The 20,410-nt window shown below is 40.1% G+C and overlaps 1 protein-coding gene across 14 annotated transcripts in view; it reads right to left on the bottom strand.

Moving 5' to 3' along the window:
- Positions 1–20,410, bottom strand: part of COBL (cordon-bleu WH2 repeat protein) — a 176,290-nt gene that overhangs the window by 18,241 nt on the left and 137,639 nt on the right. For all 14 annotated transcript variants that reach the window (XM_065052786.1, XM_065052791.1, XM_065052792.1 and 11 more), the window contains one exon: positions 7,799–8,075. In XM_065052786.1, coding sequence (XP_064908858.1) covers positions 7,799–8,075 — 277 coding nt within the window. The remainder of the gene's footprint in view (positions 1–7,798; positions 8,076–20,410) is intronic.

Here is a 20,410-nt window from a genome sequence, read left to right on the forward strand (position 1 = left end):
TTAAAATGCAAAATCTGTAGACTGAAGAACCAACTTAGGGCTGGTTAGATAGCAAAGTCATCACTTTTTTTTGATGCAAGATTTCTGAAGGTGGTAGGCAACTAGGAAAAGGAAAAAGCACACGGTCATACTCTCTTGAATGCCAGATAACTGCAAGAGGATAGATTTAGATTAGATATAAGGAAGCAATTACTCCCTGTGAGGGTGATGATGCACTGGAACAGGCTGCCCAGAGAAGCTGTGGATGGCCCATTCCTGGTTCAAGACCATGTTGGATGGAGCTTTGAGCAACCTGGTCTAGTGGAAGGTGACCATGCTCATGGCAGGGCAGTTGGAACTAGATGATCTTTAATGTCCCTCCCAACCGAAACCATTCTACAATTCTATGATAACCTTGCTTTTTATGTTCTTCAATGAGAGACAAAAGAAAAGCTGCACATACTTTTTGAGAGCTATGCACAGATACAATTTCCACTCCAAATTTTTAGTTTGTGTTCTGTTTCTAGTTCTGTGGGACTGCATCACACTTATAAAGGTTTTTAGACTGCATTTATATCTGTGCTGATTAAAAATAAACAGAGACTGAATTAAATTATTTTCCAATCTTAGAACACACAGGTTTAGCGGTGCCTTCAGATATAACACCACCCAATTAAAAAGAAGAACTTGCAAATATAGATGGAGGAGGAAAATGAAGAAATTTTCAGCAGCAGCTGGGTTTATGGTCCTTTTACAGTCCTCCTCCACGGTTACTATCAAAAAATCTAACCAGGAAGCAAAGAAAAATGCTTTTGCCTAGTATCTTTTTGTGTTTTAATGCTAGAAATCCCTAAGCTTGTAACATACCAGGGTGACTTAAGCTTCCAGCGTCCCCTGACGTATGTCAGTTCCAGAGTCCTGCTGCATAAGCAGCAGCTTGCAGTTGCTATACAGCTGGAAGCGTGTCCCCGCTACCCCCTCCTCACATGGGCTGCTGGCAACAGCTTCTCAATGGGGAAGCCTGCAGGTGTACAGCCTTCCCAGAAATAGCCAAGAAAGTGTGGTGATTGAGGTTAAATAACTTCTCTTGGTTCAGACCGAAAAAATAAGAAACAGGGCAAGGACCTGAGCCTTTCTTTCCTGGAGGCCAGCACTACACCTTTAGCAACCTGAGCTGCTTCCTAACATGTAAAATATACCAAAGTACATGGCGTTTTTCCAGTGGATGAGTTGAACAGAAAGGCTAATCTGCATTCTGCCTCTATAACGACTGTGTCTATTACTTAACCATAATATCATTAGCATCTTCCCTCCATGAAGATCTGCCAGCAAAAAAGTGCATGAGGGTATCCAAATCTAAAGAGTTTTCTGGAACAAGGAGAAAGGGAAAGCCAGAGATAAGGAAGGAAATTAGCAAAACTATGTAAGAAGCAGAGGCTTGCAAATCTCTCAGACATCTGGGTCTTAATTAAGTAATTTTTCATCCCTGAAGTTCTCCCTACCGCTTTAACTCTTCCTGTACCTTCCTCCCCCTTCAAACCACATTTCTGTTTTCAAAAAAGTAAACCAAGTGCCTCCCCAGCTAAAATGAAACCTATCCTATAGGGAAATAACAGAATAAAAGTTTCCCATATTTGTCAGAGACAAGTGAAATGTAATTATACAGAACATGTTTGTGCACAAAGAGCTATACATAATACATACATACACTGCTATTTTTTATTACAGTTTTTCGCTTTCCTTCCTGCCTTCTACCATTCACTACTAAATTTTTTCTTCCTCTGACCAGTTTCATTGCTGAATTCTCTACAGCTAATGACTTTTCCTTCCCTCTTACCCTTCCCAAGTCGAACCTTGTAACACTTGCATTTGAATGGGCTGAGAATTAAGCAGAACAAGTTCATGCACCCCTATCCTTTCAAGCTTTTGTTTTATACTAATAACTCATCGAAACCCTTTTGCAGCAAACAGTGAGTATTTCTCAGGTTTGTAACAAAGAGGATTCTTCTCCTTCTACTCCCAACAGCTTCAACTACCCCAACCAGAGCCAAAGGTAACAAATTACCCCCAGAGAAAGGGAGGAAATGGGATTATCTCTGTCTAGACCCACAGCATGAACAGATCTCAGGGGGGTTCCCCCACCCTCACCCTATGCCCTCCACCAGCTGCATGTGAAAGAATATTCCTCTCTCATGGCTACTGAAACAGAAACCCAAGGGAGGGGAAAATCCCTTCAAGATCTTTGGAAGGTATTTTATCTTTTTGTCTCAGACAAGATTGTATTTATTCATCTTTATAACTGCCAAGTTACCTTTACATTTTAAAAATATTTCTATTTTAAAAATATTTTAATACATTTAAAACCTTTTCAAAGTTGAAAAAAAAGTGTTGTATTTTAAAGTGGTTTTCCTACTCTGAGAGAGGCTGGTGGCATCACTCACTCTTAAGAACCCTTTCAAAACTCTCATTTCACTTGCTTGTAACTTAGGGAAATTATCTATCTTTGCTAGGTGGCAGTCCAAATGTGACAATTTCAATTATGTCCATGATCACTCTATTATTTTATTTAAGCCAAAATGGTTAAATGTCTTCCAAGAACAGAGTTTGGATGAAAAGGAGAACTGCATTCTGATACATGAAATGCTACTTAATGCTCAGTCCTCTGAAAGATGAAAAAAGGGTTCCTGTGTGGTCTAACAAGTCACTAGTCTGCCTTGACTCCCTGCACATCAGATCTCCTTCTCTAAAATCAGATAACGCTACATCTTCATCTTAAGTGAGTACTGTGCCGAGAAAGGAATTAAAGTCTGCACAGCACATGGATACTGGTGTGGTGAGCGACATAAAAACAGTAAAAGGAAATTAAGTAGTCCTGTCTCCAGAAGAGAATTTGAACTGAGAGTGAACGGTGGTATACCTGCTTTATTAACTGAGCTCTGAAACTTAGAAAGAAAAGAAAATAAAACAGAGTATGATCACTTTAAACATAGACTTTATCCTACTGTACAAAAGGGGAGAATTAAGGTTAAAGGGAGGAAGCTAAGGTTACACAGACAGCCTTAATATTAATGTTACCTAACCTTGAGCGTGTGACCTAGCATCCCTAATAATATTATTTTAACATAATTTTTAATGTGTAATTATTTATAAAGCTCCAGACAGTAGGTGTGCATGATGCTTTATAGGCATATAAAATGGTCTGATCCCTGCCCCTAGGAGCTTGTGTGATGACACCATAGATGGGATGGGAAAGGAGGGGGTACGGGAGGACAGAGTTGCAACACTGTGAGATCATGAGATGTACTTACTGCTACATAAGCAACATTTCAGCTTCTCTGTGGTTTTCTTGTTACTCATTTAACACTATATATTAAAATTTGGTGAACAGATACATAACACAAAGAAATCAACCGTAAGGAAGGATATGAAGAAAGAGAACTATGTAGTACAGTGTTCAGTCAGCAGTTAATATTAAAACATTCACAGCCAAACTTTGCATGTAGTCAATTATTTATATGGGGTTAGCCCTTGGCACGTCCAGCTGAGGTCTGGATTCTGCTCCACCAGGCGCTGTACAAATATGTTGTGAGATACGACAGCTGTGTTATGGCTTTTTCCATAAAAAAAAACCCATCAGTGGCTGAAAGGGATATCAGAGGTGGAGAAACAAAGACGGTTTAACAGGTTAGAGGCAGAGCCAAGGGTAGAACTAGAGTGTTCTGAGATTTGATTTGATAGTCTACATGTTAATTAATATGTGTATTTGGATTAAGATTACTTGAACAAGAACCCCAAAGGAAAACAAAAGACAGTGCACTTGCAGGTTGCTCACATGTACTGGAAAACAAAACCATGGAGGAAAGACCCCAGCTTGGAAACCTCTGAATCCAGGGATCTTATTTTAGAAATTTCTTTGCTTTGGGAACTGAACAGGATTTGAGCTCTGCTGTGGTGGTCATTTCTGTGTGTGCACAGCCCACAATACGTGCCATTTCTGACCTGGCTATACTATTATGTTGCTATATGCGGACAAACCTATGGCATGATGAACACTGTACCCTTAAATGCTCTCAGCTTTCCTTAACTTCAGTGGTAGATGAGGTGCAGACCCTCCTGTGATGTTCTAATGCTATCAGACATTTCAGCTGTGCACAGACCACCCAGGACACCCAATAAACAATTCCAGAAAACCTAAGAAAAATGGATTTAAAACTAAACATACAATTAACCAAAGTAAGCACTACGGCAAAATCATCTTGACCTCCTGGAGCACAGGCTAAGCCCCTGGACCAAACCAAGGTAAGAACTGTGGAGTTGATTGTACTTTTCCCTGCAGTTCTTCACAGTGCACATGCAAAGAATCACTTGGGCTTTCTCTATAGCCCTAAACGCTCCAAGTATAATTTGCTTCCACTTTAAGGGCACTTTTCACAGCCCACAGAGTACAAAATAATTTTAGTATACAGCATATAAATTCTTAGGAATTAGTTATTTCACTGGGTGAAAAGCCCAAGTTTTAGTCAGATTTACAATTTAAAAGGATGAGCTAAATATTCCCACTATTCTGATTAACCTTTTTTTCCCAAGCCTCAGCCAAATTAGTCACTAAATAAAATTTCAGGCTTCACTGGAGCTCAGACTCAAGGAGGACTTCGACTCACTACTACTAACCACTGCTTCTTTACAGTAGCTACGTGTTCTCCCAATTTTTTTGTCTTCCTTTTAGAATTGAGTTAGATTGCAGTACACAGACTAGAAGACAGAAACGAATTAATAAACTCCATGTAAAATGTTCCTTTAAGTTTTGTAGCTTCTGATATATATTTAACACTCTGTGTAGCTTGGTATCAGTTATTCACATGAATGGCACTTTGACTTGTCTGGGAATTTAGGAGGCTGGTTTTGTCCTGAAAGCAGCCCGTTCATCGTAAGAACTACAAACAATCTCAGAGCTCCCAAAAAAATTTATTAGTGGAGTGGCAGCTGTTTTGACAGTGGAAGTTGAAACTGATGTTCTCCAAATTTGGCTGTACTCAAATTTGTACTCAGAACTGATTTACATTCCACTAAAACAAGAATTTCATACAAATAGGTTTAAAAAAAACTCATTTTTTTCCTTCCCTCTACACTTAGGAAGTGGCTTTTGAAAACTTAGCAAGTTGACCTCAAAAGCAGAATTTTCAAAGCTGGTTTGTTTACAAACATAGGTTAGGAGTGGAATTGGATTTACCTTCAAATATTACTGGCACATTCAGAGCATAAAAGTTTAAAAGATACTACTGTCAGCACTGCTGCTGTGGCAATCTAAGTGGTTGCTAATATAAGATTAAAATAAATCACAAACGTTAAGTTTCTGCTATATCCTAAAACTGATCTGAAGAAATTTTACTGTCCCAGAGCTTAAAAAACAAACAGAATTTATGAAAAATAACTGCACTACCCAGACAACAACTGTCTCCAATAGAACTTATGAAAAATAACCATGCTCCCCCAACAACAATAACTGTCTCCCATTTCAGTCTAAGCCCACTCTTTTTAAATTATGGTTGTATTAGATACAGAATATTCAGCACAATAAAATCACAGAAAATATTAAGCTGGAAGCCTAGCCCAACCTCCTGCTCCAAGCAGGGCTAATTTCAAAGCCAGACCAAGCTGTCCAAGGCTTTGCCTGGCTACGTTCTGGAACCTCCAGGCATGGAGATTCCTTGACCTCTCTGGGCAGCCTCTTCCACTGCTTAACCACTCCTGTTTCGAGGAATTTCCTCCTTACATTCAGTTTTTATTTCCTTTACAGCAGCTGGTGACGGCTGCCTCTTGTCTTTCAACTGCGTATTGATGAGAAGCTTCACAGTCCTCCTTCAGTTTAGGGAGAGACTGCGATCAGGTCCCTCCTTACCCACATTGCTTTTGCAAGGTGAACAACCCAGTTGCCTCCCCTCCACCTCACACCTCGTGTGCTCCAGCACCCGAGCCCTCTCCATGGCTCTCCTCCGGACCCTCTCCAGTTTGCCAATCTCTCTCTTGAACAGGGGGCCCGGTGCTATGGCACTGGCCTCACAGAGGCCGAGCAAGGGGAGCAATCACCTCCCCAGTTGCGACGGGCCGTACACCACGCCACCCTTCAGCTTCCACTTCTTTGGCTCAGCCGGACTCCGGAGCAGCAGTCCTGACAGCGTCTTATGAAATGTCCCACTGCCTCTTCTACATTCACTTTTTCCAGCTACTGAAAACTTTGTGTGGTGAATGTGCAATGTACAGAACATATATCTTTGGCTGAAGTGAAAGATGGAGAGAATACAGACTTCCAAGAGGGAGAGTGTCACTTCACGACCTGTGGTGACATTTTCTTTTACTAAAAAAATAAAGGAAGTCCAAAGTATTTTTCACTGATTATGATTGTTCTTACAGGCTTTTGTTTTGATGTCTTTGCTCAACATTATGGTAACTTCTTCCCCCACCACTGAGCGTGCATGTGTGTTTTCCTAACCAGTTTAGACCCCACATTTTGAGGAAAGTGTGTTCTCACAAGGCCCAATCTAAGTCTACTGAATTAATAGGTTGCTTTTTTGGATCAGGTCTGGAAAGTTAATTGCAGTCACTATACTAGCCTATCTAATCCACCAAATAAAGACTGCTCAGGACCTAAGAAACTGTAAAATGACAATTCAGGAGAAAAACATATTGTCAAGCAAGTATCTAAGCGAGGCTTGACCTTGTCCCTATTGATACTGATGGATAAAGAAAAACCCTGAGATCATTCCAATAGGTTAAATACTGACTTTGGCCTAATTTATCCCTAATTTATCACCCACTGAATGATCCAAGATGAAGTTCTCCCTCAGAAATGTGAGGAAGGAAATAACTAGGTCATGAAACATGCTCTTATGAAGGGGCTACAGATTAGCAGCTGAATGGAGACCAGAAAGCACAGACTTTGTGTCAACTGAGAATTCAGAGGAATTTCTGGCCCCTGTCCCATGACTCCACAGCATCACACAGAGCGGATCCCTGTCAGTATTACCAGGCCACCCTCCTTGCTGGAGGCACAGCTTCCTACTTGGCCAGTTTGTATTTGCAAAGTCCTATAAATTTTGCGTTCCCTTTGCAGCCCCGCCACCAACTATGTGAGTTTTGGCTAACAAACAGTGTCAGAGTCACTTGTGCTTGAAGGCAGTTTCTAGTTAAATTCCAGGTTCTCATATTTTCTTGCAAAAACTGCAGGAAAAAGTTTGTTTATGAAAAAAAAAAAAAAAGAAAAAAGAAAAAAAAAAGGAAATATGCTGAAAAAAAAACCCCAATGTATAATGTCAGTGGAGGTTAGAATTAGGTGAACATACATATGGGTGCACACAGTCATCAACCAATCCCACATTTCACTGAATACAATCCTTTTCCACCTGGTTTTTGGTAGCTTGAATTTTTCCATTTTATGAACTTCCCATTTTATGTACCACGTCATTTTTTAAAATCAATATATAGTAACATTTTAAGCACTTCATATGCTATCAGAACTACAAAGTAAACTAAACTGTAACAGCATTATTTCAGACTTCTTGGAGAAATTGACTCCGGAGGGCAGCGGTCTTTTGCAAGAAAATTAACTACAAGTTCAAACAGAAAAGTGACCTTTGCCTGTTGCTACAAGTATGTCACTGGAGGGGATTTGGCAGTGAGCTCTTTGCTGGGAGGAGTCACTTGGCATTGGTGCTGGTTTTTGAAAGAGCAGAAGAAAGTAGAAGCTGGTTTTCTTAAATGATTCCCTACAAGGAGGACACGGAAGATACTTTCCAAGAGCCGGTTGCAAACCGAGTTTTACCTGTGTGGAGCACTGTCAGATCCCACGCTGTGGCAGCAGGTGTTCCTTACGGGGCACATTTCTGTGCCACACGTCGCGTCTGCCTCGGCTGAGTCCGTGTAGCCATTGACCAGCTTGATGTCTCTCGACTTCACACTGTCATTTTGTGAATCCAAAGAGACTATGTCGGATGGGGAGCTCACCACACCCGAGTCTTCTGTGGTGTCCTCAGATGCAAAACAGCTGCTTTCTGATGCTGTTTCTTCCACCTCTGATAGCTCCAGTACCACGTCATCCACTACATAAACATTAAATGGAATACAGCAAGGAAAGTTAGTTAAAAGTCATCAGTACATAAATCAAGCTATTCCTTTGTAATTGGAAAAAAAGAAATAGTATATAATAGTATTTGTATATAGGGTAAAGATTATTTGAAAAGTGACAAAAAATTCTGCCTTTGCTTTTAGAAAGGTGGCTTTCTACACCTGTCCTGTGGAGTTCGGATTTTTTACCTTTCATATCAAATCAGTTTCCTTACTTCTATGAAGGAACAACTTTCCAGGGACAGTTTCTTGGGGAATTAGACCAAAATTTAAATGATGTGGTACAAGAAATCACTCCTGTTATTGCTTCTGACAACATATTCTCGTTATTCCTCTTCCACGCTGCCAAACAGATCATGACATTTCCAATAAGAAGTCTATACACAGGTAAAAATGGGCAGCATTTCCTTGTCAGGACACTGAGCTGGTAAAGTAGATCTACTGCTGGCCCACTGGATGTCACTTCATTTTACCATGCTTCATTTTTCTATGTGTTAAATGGGAGAATAACAATCATCTCTTTTTTCAAAGCATATAAAATCTACTAGTAAGTGCACAGAAAAGTAGACACTACTATGCTCAAAGAAGAACGTTTTCCATCATTTAGTCATTTACAAAGGAGATCAAGGGATATGCCCTTTGCACATTTAACTCTATTAAAAGATTAGACACAGAACAATTTTTCATACTCTGTTTTAGTTTGGTTCCTATGAGCTACTTGGGGTTTTTTTTTTTTGTTTGTTTGTTTGTTTTTAAATACACTTTTGCTATTTCCCTTCAGAAATGTACAACTTTACATTCCCTCCTGCAATCATGCCATTGAAGAGAAACTCCCAAGAAGGTCAATAATTTCAATGACTGAAATTCTTGAGTGACTTATGACAGAAGCAAGCCCAAACAAACTTATTTTGATCAAAAGAAATCAATAAAGACTAATCTAAATGTTTAATTTGGAATTATAAATGTGCTCCATTCTCTTCTTCAACCTCAGTAAGCAAAAGGAAGATTAAATAATAGTTTATGGTCTGATCCTGAAGACACTTGTGGTAGATGTTAATTATATGAGAAGTTCCAGGTCTACAAGTGTGACTAAGATTAAACATACACCTCACTGTTTTTTAGGGTCAGAATCTACAACTTTTTGAAGCACACATGAAGCTACAGCTCAATAAAAATGATCATCAGAGAGAAATACTTCTATTATGTTGCATACACAAAAGTATTGTCTTTTAGTTAGAGAACTGAAAGCAACTTTGTCAAAAAATGTCATAGAAATAATTTTGAAAGGGTGTAGCTTAGCAATGAAGCTCTGAGTAAAACTAAAATAAAAATCAAACCAACATTCTCCTTGACTGAGGTTACAAGATGCCATTAAGTACTGAAATTGATTTCTGACAGCAGAAGCAATAAAATTCAGAGGGTTACAAATCATTATTAAAGTTGTAAGTGCTGTCAAGAAATGATATTAATAATACAAGATGATCCAAAGACTCTATTGTGACTTTGGAAGTAATGCTACTTGATTTATTCGACCTTATTTTCTATAACATTAGCTCTAGGTTCCAGATTTAAGCCAAGATATCATCCTGTTTAAAAATGGCAATTATAAGAACCAAGTATGTGTCACTGAACGGATTAGAGTATGCTCATGACAAAACTGCAGTTAGGAAAACACCAGCATCAAAGAGAAATACGAATAATTTTGACATTAAACACCAAATCATAAAGGACCATAAAAATTGTCAGTAAACGAACAGGTAAGAGAATATGGCCTGCTTGGCTTTCGAACAAAAAAACCCCAACAGTAACAACCCACCACCAAAGCATTAATAAAAGGCACAATATATTAAGAAGAGAATAAAGTAGGATAGCAAAGAAATAAATTTAAAGAGTGGAAGTTGAAGAGTGGAAGCACACGGGAAGATTGCGAAGCAATGCACAATGCAGTATACCTCAATGCAAAGAGACCTCTATATAACACAGGCCACATCTGTTGTCACCAGGGTGCCATAAATGACCTCCACCCTATAGCTGGCACAGCCATTTATAACAAAGTACTTGCTTCCAGTTCCTGACACCAGGATGGCAGGCTTTTCCTCCCTAGCTGTCTATCTCATTTCCTCATCCTCTTCTTGCCTGCCTGCAACTACTTCCCGCATCTTTCTGCTCATGGATTCAGATCCTTTTGGTCACCCAGCCCCATTTGCCTCCTGTAGTAACAACACCCGAGCCTCTTCCTGATGCAATTCAGAAAGATGCTCTACAGCAGAATCTCCATCCCCCAGCCCATTCTTCCCACATATCAGCAAACAAAGTGAAAACCAAATCTCTTATTAATCAGGTCCCACATGTGAATCGATCCTGATCTGCTACATCTAGATCTCAGCAGCTGAATTACCCAGCCCAGTGTAAGAACCTCCTCATTCAACAGCAGTTTTATCCTGAAGTATGTAACTACAGAAAGACACCTTTCCATTCAACAACTAAATTCCCCGCACTTAAGCAAAACCAAACTTTCTCCCTTTCTTTGAGTCTATCAGTATGGTCAAACTGCTTCCCTAATCTTTTATCTTCATTGAGAAGATCCATGAATTTTTAACAGAGTTAACACATTTGATTGCTACTACTACTCGTCTGAACGTGAAAGCACCCACATAAAACATGACTGCTACAGTTCTGTGTCGTGTTAACAACCTTGTTTCAGCTAAGAGCAGCACTAAAACACCCCTGTTTTAAAGTTGAGCCATCCTTGGATGGATTAAATAAGAATCTATTCCTCCTCCTACATGCTTGATTAAGTCTCCACTGGTGCAAACTGAAGATGTATTGGCACTAATGGGTAATGATACATGACATGAACAAAGCCTCCTCAGCTTCACTGAATGGTCTTGACTTCAGGAGTCAAAAAATACCTTTTAAAACTTTCTAATTCTACACAGAGAACTGGGTAACGTGCAGTAGTAGATGTGATTCTGCTTGTGATTTTTGCCTATTTTTTCTCAGGGGGAATGCACATGCAGGAAACCACCACACAAGAAGCAGTGTGGTCACAACGATGGTGGCCGCTGAGGTTATCTGTTGGTCAAATAAAGAAAAATCTCAACATTTGTGTCTCTCTTCTCTGTCAAGACACTACAAGATTTCGATATGGGCTCTGATCTTCAAGACCTCATGTAGACATACTGAGGTTATGACAGAATGTTCGGCAAGTACTTCAGGATTGGACACACAAATAACAATTGCCACAGATAATATATTACTGAAACACTGAAGTACCTCAGAAGACTCTTTGTGTTTCCAAATATATAGCAATGCCAAGATCTCTTTTTCAGTAACATACAACGCTGTTCACTAGCTTCAAGTGAGGTGCGATATTGAAAGGGGTGTAGAACTTGGCCCGTGGTCTCCAGGTCATACTGAAGTCTCTCCATGGGACATTTCACCCCCAGATGAAATTGGAGAGTGTCCCTCAATGCCCTGCTTTGCCACTTACCTACATCCTGCTCCAGGTTGCAGACTGTTCCATACCAGAGATCTCCCCTGCTCAGCATCAGCGGCACTGCCGCTGCACAATTAGGTCAACCACAATTTACAAAGGCTTTCTTGTGGGGGGGGGCGGATGATGACTGGGATGTCTGTTTGCAAGAATGTTGCCCGTGATCATCAAGAGGGAGAGAGGAGAGTAGCTCACCAGTAAAGAATGTGAGCTTCTTGTTTAACACAAAAGAGATCTTGTCGCTTTAATCTCAATAGGCTGTAAGTAATTAGGAAAACACTGAACTCCGAGTTTTGACGAGTCATATCTGCACTCGCGTAGTTTGATACCGCATATATGTACACATTACTCATACAGAATGCCAGTGATGGGGAGACAGATAAACCTCACCTGGTTTAAACACTAATCAGCACTTTCAGAAATGAAGACTTAATTCAATAGCTGAAGACTGCCATGGGTAAAATAATCTGATTACTACCATGAATATAAACACCACTGACTTTGAATGAAATTAGAATCGGACCTAAGTGTTCAAAAGATGCACATCCTACCCAGACTTAGATCAGTCACCAGAGCCCAAGCCAACACTCCGAGTCCAATGGGCACAGGGTGTAAGTCTTTTCAGGCTGTAACTGTTTGCTAAGTGCTGTGACCTCCTGGTTTTACAGCTCTGCTGGTGTTGTACTGTCACATTCAGTAATGACAGAAACTGTATAACCAAAACAGTAACAGTTGATTTAATCTTACATGGTGAATAATCTGAACTTCGTAATGCTTTTAGAGATGCAGAGTTCCTCTAATTCCTCTGTGTTCTTGCTAAGAGGTTGGTAATTATTTTCCAATTTCTTTCAGCACTTGTTCTACTGCCAAAAAACTTTCTTTTCATGGACTAAAATTGCATTGCTGTAGTTCAAATGGTCTATTACAATGAAGATGTAAAAAATATTAAAAACTTCATGATGTTAAAGAATATTAATTCTTATAATGATTCCCAAATTACAACATAATTATTTCACTGACAGTACTTAAAACTTCTAGCAAGAAACACTGCTCTAATTATTTGTACTAGCAGTAAAAAAAAGACCAGTATTACAAAAGTGTACATTTTTTCATACACTTGGAAGAAGGTCGGTAGAAGAAATGGGAAAAGAAAACATTTATCATGGCAATGATTAACAGAGATTAGGAAAATGGACAACACAGGATTATCATAAGACTTTTCACACAGTTACAATGTGTTCTGTTTCCACTTCACTCATTTTGCTCATTGATAAAAAACTTGTACGTAGAGACAGGTGCTAAAAACCATTCAGTAAGCAGTTAAAGCACAAGACAGAATGAGAGGACTTCTCTCTATTTATCACAATTAAGATTGTTTTAATCCAACATGCTTCTTAGTGTATTTGAGCCTATATGCATACTTCCTTTTGATTTTTAATTAAAAGAAACAAAGAGAAAATAAATTACTACTGTTACACATTAACAATAGCATGGGGGCAGTGGGGGAACAGATGGAGCTCTGAGGAACTCCTCTCCCAATTCCAATAACTGCTTTGCAGAAACTGAAGGTGAGGCCAGGAAATGCTGAGGTGAGGAACCATGCTCTGCAGCTCCAGCCCTCCTCCAGAATGAGGATGTAGAGCAGCTTAATGTTGGCTCAGCTCATTTAGGTCACAGAACCACAGAATCATTTAATTTGGAAAGAACCTCTGGAGGTCACCTAGTTCAATGTCCTCCTTAGCTTAGCCAAGGTTGCCCAAGACCCTGAGCAGCTGAGTTTTGAAAATCTCCAAGCATGGACACTCCACAGCACCTCTGGGAAACCACGAACCAGTCTCTTGGTAATGTTTAATGCTTCTCCCCATAAAGAACATTTTTTTATTCCAAATTGAAATTTTTCTAGCTGCAACTTGTCACTGTTGCAGTTTTAGCGTTTTGCAGTGGATCTCAGAGAAGACTCTGGCTCGCTCTTCCTTTTCTTTCAGATGCAAGACAGCATTCAAATTCTCCTTACCCCTCCCTTCTGCAGGCTGAACAAGCCCTGTTGCCTCAGCACCTCCAGGTACACCTTCAATGCCTTCTGCTTTGGTTTGTCACTGTCTTCTCCTGAACTCAAAACTGAATCAGTTTTTGGACAATGGACACAGATGGGGGGGGCTTCACGGCATCCAAGCAAAGGGGAGCAATCATTTCCCTTGATCTGCTGGCTCTGCTCTTGCTAGCGGCAAGCCAGCCCGTGGTTAGCGCTTCATCACTGTGAGGGCACGTTGCTGACTCACACAGTCCTGCATGTGACTCCCAGCTCTCACATAATGAGACATTTTCGCATCTCCTTCCTAGTCTTATGCCCCATGCTCATGTTTTCCAACAGGTTCTTTAATTGCAAGTCATTCTTACTGCACAAAACCTGCAAACAAAAGTAAATCCATTCCTTTACATGCTAGCAAATAACAAAAATTAGAAGACTCACAAAGCACATGTCTCACCAGACATATAATCAGAAAGCTACAGATGGAGTATTATTAGATACACCCTGTGAATATTCAGCATTTTCAAGCTCATCAGTTAACTTAGCTACCTAGACCTACTGTCCTATGGTTGAAAAATAAATGCAGTGTGGACTGACTTAACCTGCCTTACCAATTTGAGGTACGTAAGCACTTCCCTTGAGGTTAAACCTGTCTGCTGTTGGTTAATATCAGAACACAAAGGTAACTTTTTACAAAAGCATTTTTGGCAATGGTGTTTCCTACACCAAAGGCAATAAAAGATAGGATCAAGCCAGGGAGCAGGAACTGAAGAGTATCCCAGTACCTCCACTGTTTTGTCCAGGTACTAGTGACTGTCAAGGTCTGTGCACTAATGTTTGATTTTCCGTACAAACCTATGCTGAAAATTATCGTGAAGTCTCTCTCTCTCAGAAGAACACTAGCTAAGACTGTCTGCTGGCTCTTCAAAGACTCGGAGGAAACCACCACTTCAAGCAAATGTCTGATACCCTCTCCCATTCCAGACCTTTATTTTTACCACCTGCCAAACAAGGAAAGAAAAATTTCTGAACTAACGCAATACAGATTTTCAGACAGGGGAAAATTAACATTGGACTTCATTATCGCCATTTATTTCCCACAATCTTTTCTTCAATGACTGAAAAAGCCTCTCTGGCCTCTGCAAAGCCCATTTGACATAGAATGCTGTTTGTATTGCTAAACTGCTTTTCACCCTCTCCTTTTTGGCACTCTCTTGAACCTACTAGTTGCTTGCTTTTATAAAAGCCTTGTTTTGAGGTTCTGACGAGTCCACACCGTAGCCAGTAACCAGCCTTCCTTTTCCAAAGAGATCAGATGTCGCAAAAGCGACACGAAGAGCAAAATGCTCTTTGACAGGAAAAGGATTCGTGTGTCAAAGTAGATCCTTCCTTGATTAGCTGGAGAACATTGCCACTTGGCTTGGAGAAGGACAGATTTTAAAAAATGAGTCAGCAGTCTGAGTTATTTCCTTTTACACATGGTGAAGTATAATGGCGAGACCTTCAGAACAGCTCCTGGTGTTCACTATCTGGAGTTAACAGCAAGTTACAACAACTCACAAGGTGCTTTCCTGCCTCTTGTCGCTCCTTAAGTGTGAGGAGGGGGGCAGTTTGGCTGGTCTGTGCACTTCAGACAGACTATGGACAACCAGACAATGTAGGTTAGAGGAGCAGGACAACATGGAAACATATTTAAGAGCATATAATAGACTTGCACTTCTTAAATCACCATGTGTAACACTGGTAACATGCTGTGATCAACGACGGGGCTCTTTGGAGGCCTTTGCAGGAAAGGAAAATCTAGATCTAAAACCAGACTGCCCAATATAAGGAGCCCGGTGAAGAAATAAACCTCTCTCCATGTTTTGCTGCAAATTGCTAGTCTTAAGTGACAGATTTTGGCAATCTGCATCCTTTACAGAGGTGGCCAAGCACACTGCTGAATCTAAACAAATGGACTGTGAAGGTGATTTTCATGAGCCACCTTAGAGAACACACCCTATAAAATTGCATGAAAAGCATACGCAGTGTAACAACTAAAACCAGAAATTACTAGTGCACCTATGCAATAAAACAATGTTTTATTAGGTGATTTTTAAGACCGCAGAAAAATGGCCATTTGCTCAACTTTTCTTTTTAAACTTCACCATCTTTCCCTCTTGTGCACTCTGTTCTATCAATTCATTCTCTTCCTTAGTTTGTCTGTTAACAATTCAACGAAATCTCTACTACAGTTTCATATTTCTAGCATAATCCAGAAGAGAAAAACATAGAACACTTTTGCATTGTAAATATACTTTTCTTCCCCAGAGACTAGCTGCCAGCAAACTCAGCAAAGAGACAAAAAAACCCAACCCAAAACCAAACACACATACAGACACAGACACTTGTGGGATTTAAGAGCTCTTTCTGTAGTACAGAGACACTATTCTACTCATAGTTGTGTATTTATTTCAAGTTAAAAGTGAGTTAAAAGTGAGTTAAAAGTTAGGAGGCGTGGAACAGAATCCGGTCAATCTGTAATAATCTATCTACTACTGAAGACATTAGGTATTACACACATAAACATAAACAAATTTGGAAAGTTGCTTTCTGTTTATGGGGACTTGCCTTGGGCATATTCATACTTCCATTGAGAACTGCTGTATGAATGAGAAAAAATACTTTTAGAACCTTCCTAATAATGGAGACTTACTAGGCAGTAATGGCAACAAATACTGGTTTTGCTTAACACCAAAAGCTAAGAGCGAACTCCAGGCTGGAGTGGCAGTTAACAAAACGGGATTTCATCAATCCTGTAATTTTTTTTCTTATCCATCCTCACGGCACTTCAGTCCATTCAGACCTGTGATAAAGCCCTTCAGCTCCGCCGTCGGCGCATCCATTATTTTCCCTTACATCACCTTCTATCTTTGTAAAGGGTAGTATCTATAGTATCATCTGAAGTAAGACAGAGCCCTGAGAAAATTAAATGTTTCATGTACAAACCACCTAACTTACAATTAGGACAGCACAAAATAACTCTGTTTAATTGGCCAAAACATGCTTCAGCCAAACCACCAATAACCTAAATACTTTCACAGAAGATTTTCAGCAGCTAGCTCCAAATATAAATATGAAAACATTTTCATGCACCTCTCTGCTATGAAGACACAAAGCTTTACTCTGATCTCTTTTGATGTACATAACCGACTCTTCTTGGACCTCCTCAGTGATGGAATACCTGTGTCCTCCAAAGTTCAAAGAACAACAGGCTTTTCAGTATACTTTTGCAATGATATTTTAAAAAATATTTTAACCTAGAAAAGCATGCTTCCATTCTGAGTTTAGTTATCTTTTTACTGCACATTCATGTTTGATTACTCTGCTAACATATTTCTCACAGCTGTGAAGACATCCAATGATGTCAACAGAAGTATCTACCTGGACAGACACTGCTTAGAACATCTGAACACTTCTCATCACTATGGTGTTTTGCCTCTGAAACTGCCCAGTGAAGAAATAATTATTCTTAGAATCACAGAATGTCCTGCGTTGGAAGGGACCCACAAGGGTCATCGAGTCCAACTCCTGTCCTTGCACAGGACAACCCCACAGTTTACACCATGTGTCTGAGGGTGTTGTCCAGTCTCTTCTTGAACACTGTCAGGCTTGGGGCTGTGACACCTCCCTGGGGAGCCTGTTCCAGTGCTCCACCACCCTCTGGGTGAAGAACCTTTTCCTAATGTCCAACCTGAACCTCCCCTGGCACATCTTCCTGTTCTTGCAGAGAACAAAACTAAGCACCAGCGTATGCTAAGTATCTCCCTGAAGATCTTGTGCGATAACCTCCACAGGGGTACATACGATTTTCAAAGGGCAGTTCCTGGGCACTCTGCAGACCAGACTCCTGTGCTGGGACGAGGGCAAATCGAAGGCAGTGAGGGCAGGACAGTGAAAGCCAAGCACACTCACCACCTAAAACACTGCCAGGCAACCTTGGGCTAAGCTGGCAGCAAACACCCATGGCCATGCTGCAGAATCCCAGAAAGGCATCTGGTTGTACAGAAGGATGGCAAGAGACAGTCATCTTTCCTAACCACACAGATGTAGCCAAGAAATCACCGCATGGGGCAAGAATCAAATGCAGGGTTATCATGAACTCCACTTCGGGCTCTAGCCATGAGGTTCTCCTTTTCACTAGCACAAGCTGAAGCTCTCCCTGGGAGCCCAGTAAGGAGGGGAACACTGGACACATGGAGAACAAAGTGCTCATGGAAGAGCTCTCCTGTCATGCCATCATTCCTCTTTGACAGCAGATGGACTAGATCATATTATTTCAGACATAAGCAGAGATGGGAATACTTAAGTGAGAGCTGAATTTGGCCCACTCTTTCACAGTCCTTTTGTGAAGTCAATTATCTCATCAATCCTGCTTTGCCCTGGGGCTCTCTTTCCCTGTTAACTTGAAACACCAGGAGGAAGAAATGCAAACATGCAAGAGTGGTAACTGGATGTTATGCTCTGTGCTGATTTGCTGATAACAAAATGTTAATGGCAGTGTCATCTCTGGTGGTACGGTGAACAGCAGCCTGATGCAAGAAATAGGTCATTATCTGAACACCCACTTGGAATGAATTTTCCCCTTTCATATTTTGCGCTGTCAGCATCAGATCCTGTTTTCAATCCAGCAGTTGGGTTTTGCCACTGACTTCAATGGGCGCAGGATTGGGCCTCTCATTGATTGAAATGCAAAGTTGAAGCGATCTTCTGCATGGGATGGATCCCCACAGGGAAAATTTGTCTGCATTTTTATTCATGTGAAGCATTTTAAGGCTTTCATTTACACAGTTCATTCAATAATAACGTGCATGCTGTATAATGGGGTACCTGATTAAGCATGCTTAAGTGCTCTGCTGGAGCAGGGCCATTTCTAGAATTCGAAGGTTCAATATGATCATACCCTCAAAACAGACAGGCTAGTTTGAGGAATTTTTCACCTGAGTTAATGGGCTTAATTAGGATCAGTGTAGAAGGTCATTTTTCCTCTAGGAAATTTGGAAATGTCTTTGATTTTTTTTCTTTTTAGCCTCAGTTCCTCCAGAAATTAGGTTGAGAAGGTCACAGTGTTGTAGTTTTATAAGTCTGTCTATGAAACTCTCCAGTAACTTTTAAACTGGCTGCCAGCTTCTCCTGAATTAGTCAGGAAGGATAAAAGTCTAAAGTCGGGTTCCAAAAGTCTCATAAAGAGATAGAAGGATAGAGCAAGGTGACTTTCTTCATATATGTGCTGATATAAAAGCTCATTCTCTGTTTCCTACCAGGGATACCTCAGCGAAGGATGCAATGAACAACAGCAAAGCTTCAACCCAGAGTGTGCTGGGGTTTAGACACCAGAGAACCGAGTTAAGGCAGAAGTACAAAAAAAAAAAAATGCTTTGGGAATTACTTGATGGGGTCTGAGGGAAGAGAAGAAGAAAACAAAGAATAAAAAGGAAAAACTCCCAAATCCTAACATCCATTTTGATTTTGAAAACTAGAAGGTGAAGCTTCTGGGGTTTTCTCCTCCATCTATTTTTTCCCTTTTTTATCCATTATTAATCTCTTTATGATCCCTCTTCCTTCCCCTTCTTATCCCTAACTAAAGAAGGAACATTTTAAAAAACCAAACCAACCAAACAAAAGGCACCTCCTCTTCTAGACTCCAAAAAACCAGTTTTGTTTTGTTTTGTTTTTTTCCTTAATAACAGCACACAAAGATTGTGTTTGGAAAATTTTTTAGCAGGTGTGACTGGTCACTTTGTACAGTACAGTTTGTACAGTAATGCCCAAACATTATCTTCATTCTCTTGATTACAAATAATTTCATCATGAGATTATAAAACTCTCCTCTCACCTTAGAGTGGTCCCTATCAGTCCAGCACAGAATCAAACTGGTGGTTTCTTATTACTCTTCGCATCACAGCATCTAAGTTTGAAGACTTCTGTCTCCATTACTTTCAATCTGCTAATTTTCTCACAGGCAGTAATTTCACTCCATGGAAAACCACAAGGAGTTTCCCCGTGCAAGGACTTTTTGTGTGAAAAAAATGCAATCGATACCTTGCCAAAGCCTTGTCCTATGAACAGCGGCATGTATATAATGCATCCTGGAAGTGAAGAAAATTCTTTTTAGTACAATCTGTGTCCTTTGTACAAGCAGACTGAAGACAAATGATTTTATGTGAGGAACATCTGAATCCCATTGATCAGCTTGATGAATACAGAACAGGAAAGCTGCCAGGTACAGAGGAAGCTGGGCATGTCCACAAGGGAGTGGAGCAAACAAGCAAATTACAGTGTACGTGTGCCCTTTTTATTTTACTTTTAATGGAATGTTTTCATTTGGAAAACTTGGACACTGAAACCTCCAAGTTTCTTTAACTGACTGGTCAGTTAATCAACATATTATTCTCATTTTGTGAAGGTAAGCAGAGAAGGGTTTTAAAAATACATTTAAAAAACTTATAAATAATCAATATAATGTTCACATACATTGTGTTTAATCAAAATAAGATTTCTTCTGGAAAAAAAAAGATCTTTCCTCTTTTTGGGGAGAAATCAGGATAAGTTTTACCTGTTAAAAAAGAATGATGTCATTCCTGAGTATTGATTTAACATGTCTGAGAAACTGGTAGTACTCGAAAAAGGTTTCAGAACAAAACTGAAATACCAATGCATTCTTGCAACAGTCCCCAAAGAAGTTTCTACTTCTAGCAACACCAGGAGGTGTTCCACGCTGGTCCTCCTACAGCCCTCAGCAGCTC

Source organism: Columba livia, chromosome 2 (assembly GCF_036013475.1).
Source record: "Columba livia isolate bColLiv1 breed racing homer chromosome 2, bColLiv1.pat.W.v2, whole genome shotgun sequence".
NCBI classification, from domain to species: Eukaryota; Metazoa; Chordata; class Aves; order Columbiformes; family Columbidae; genus Columba; species Columba livia.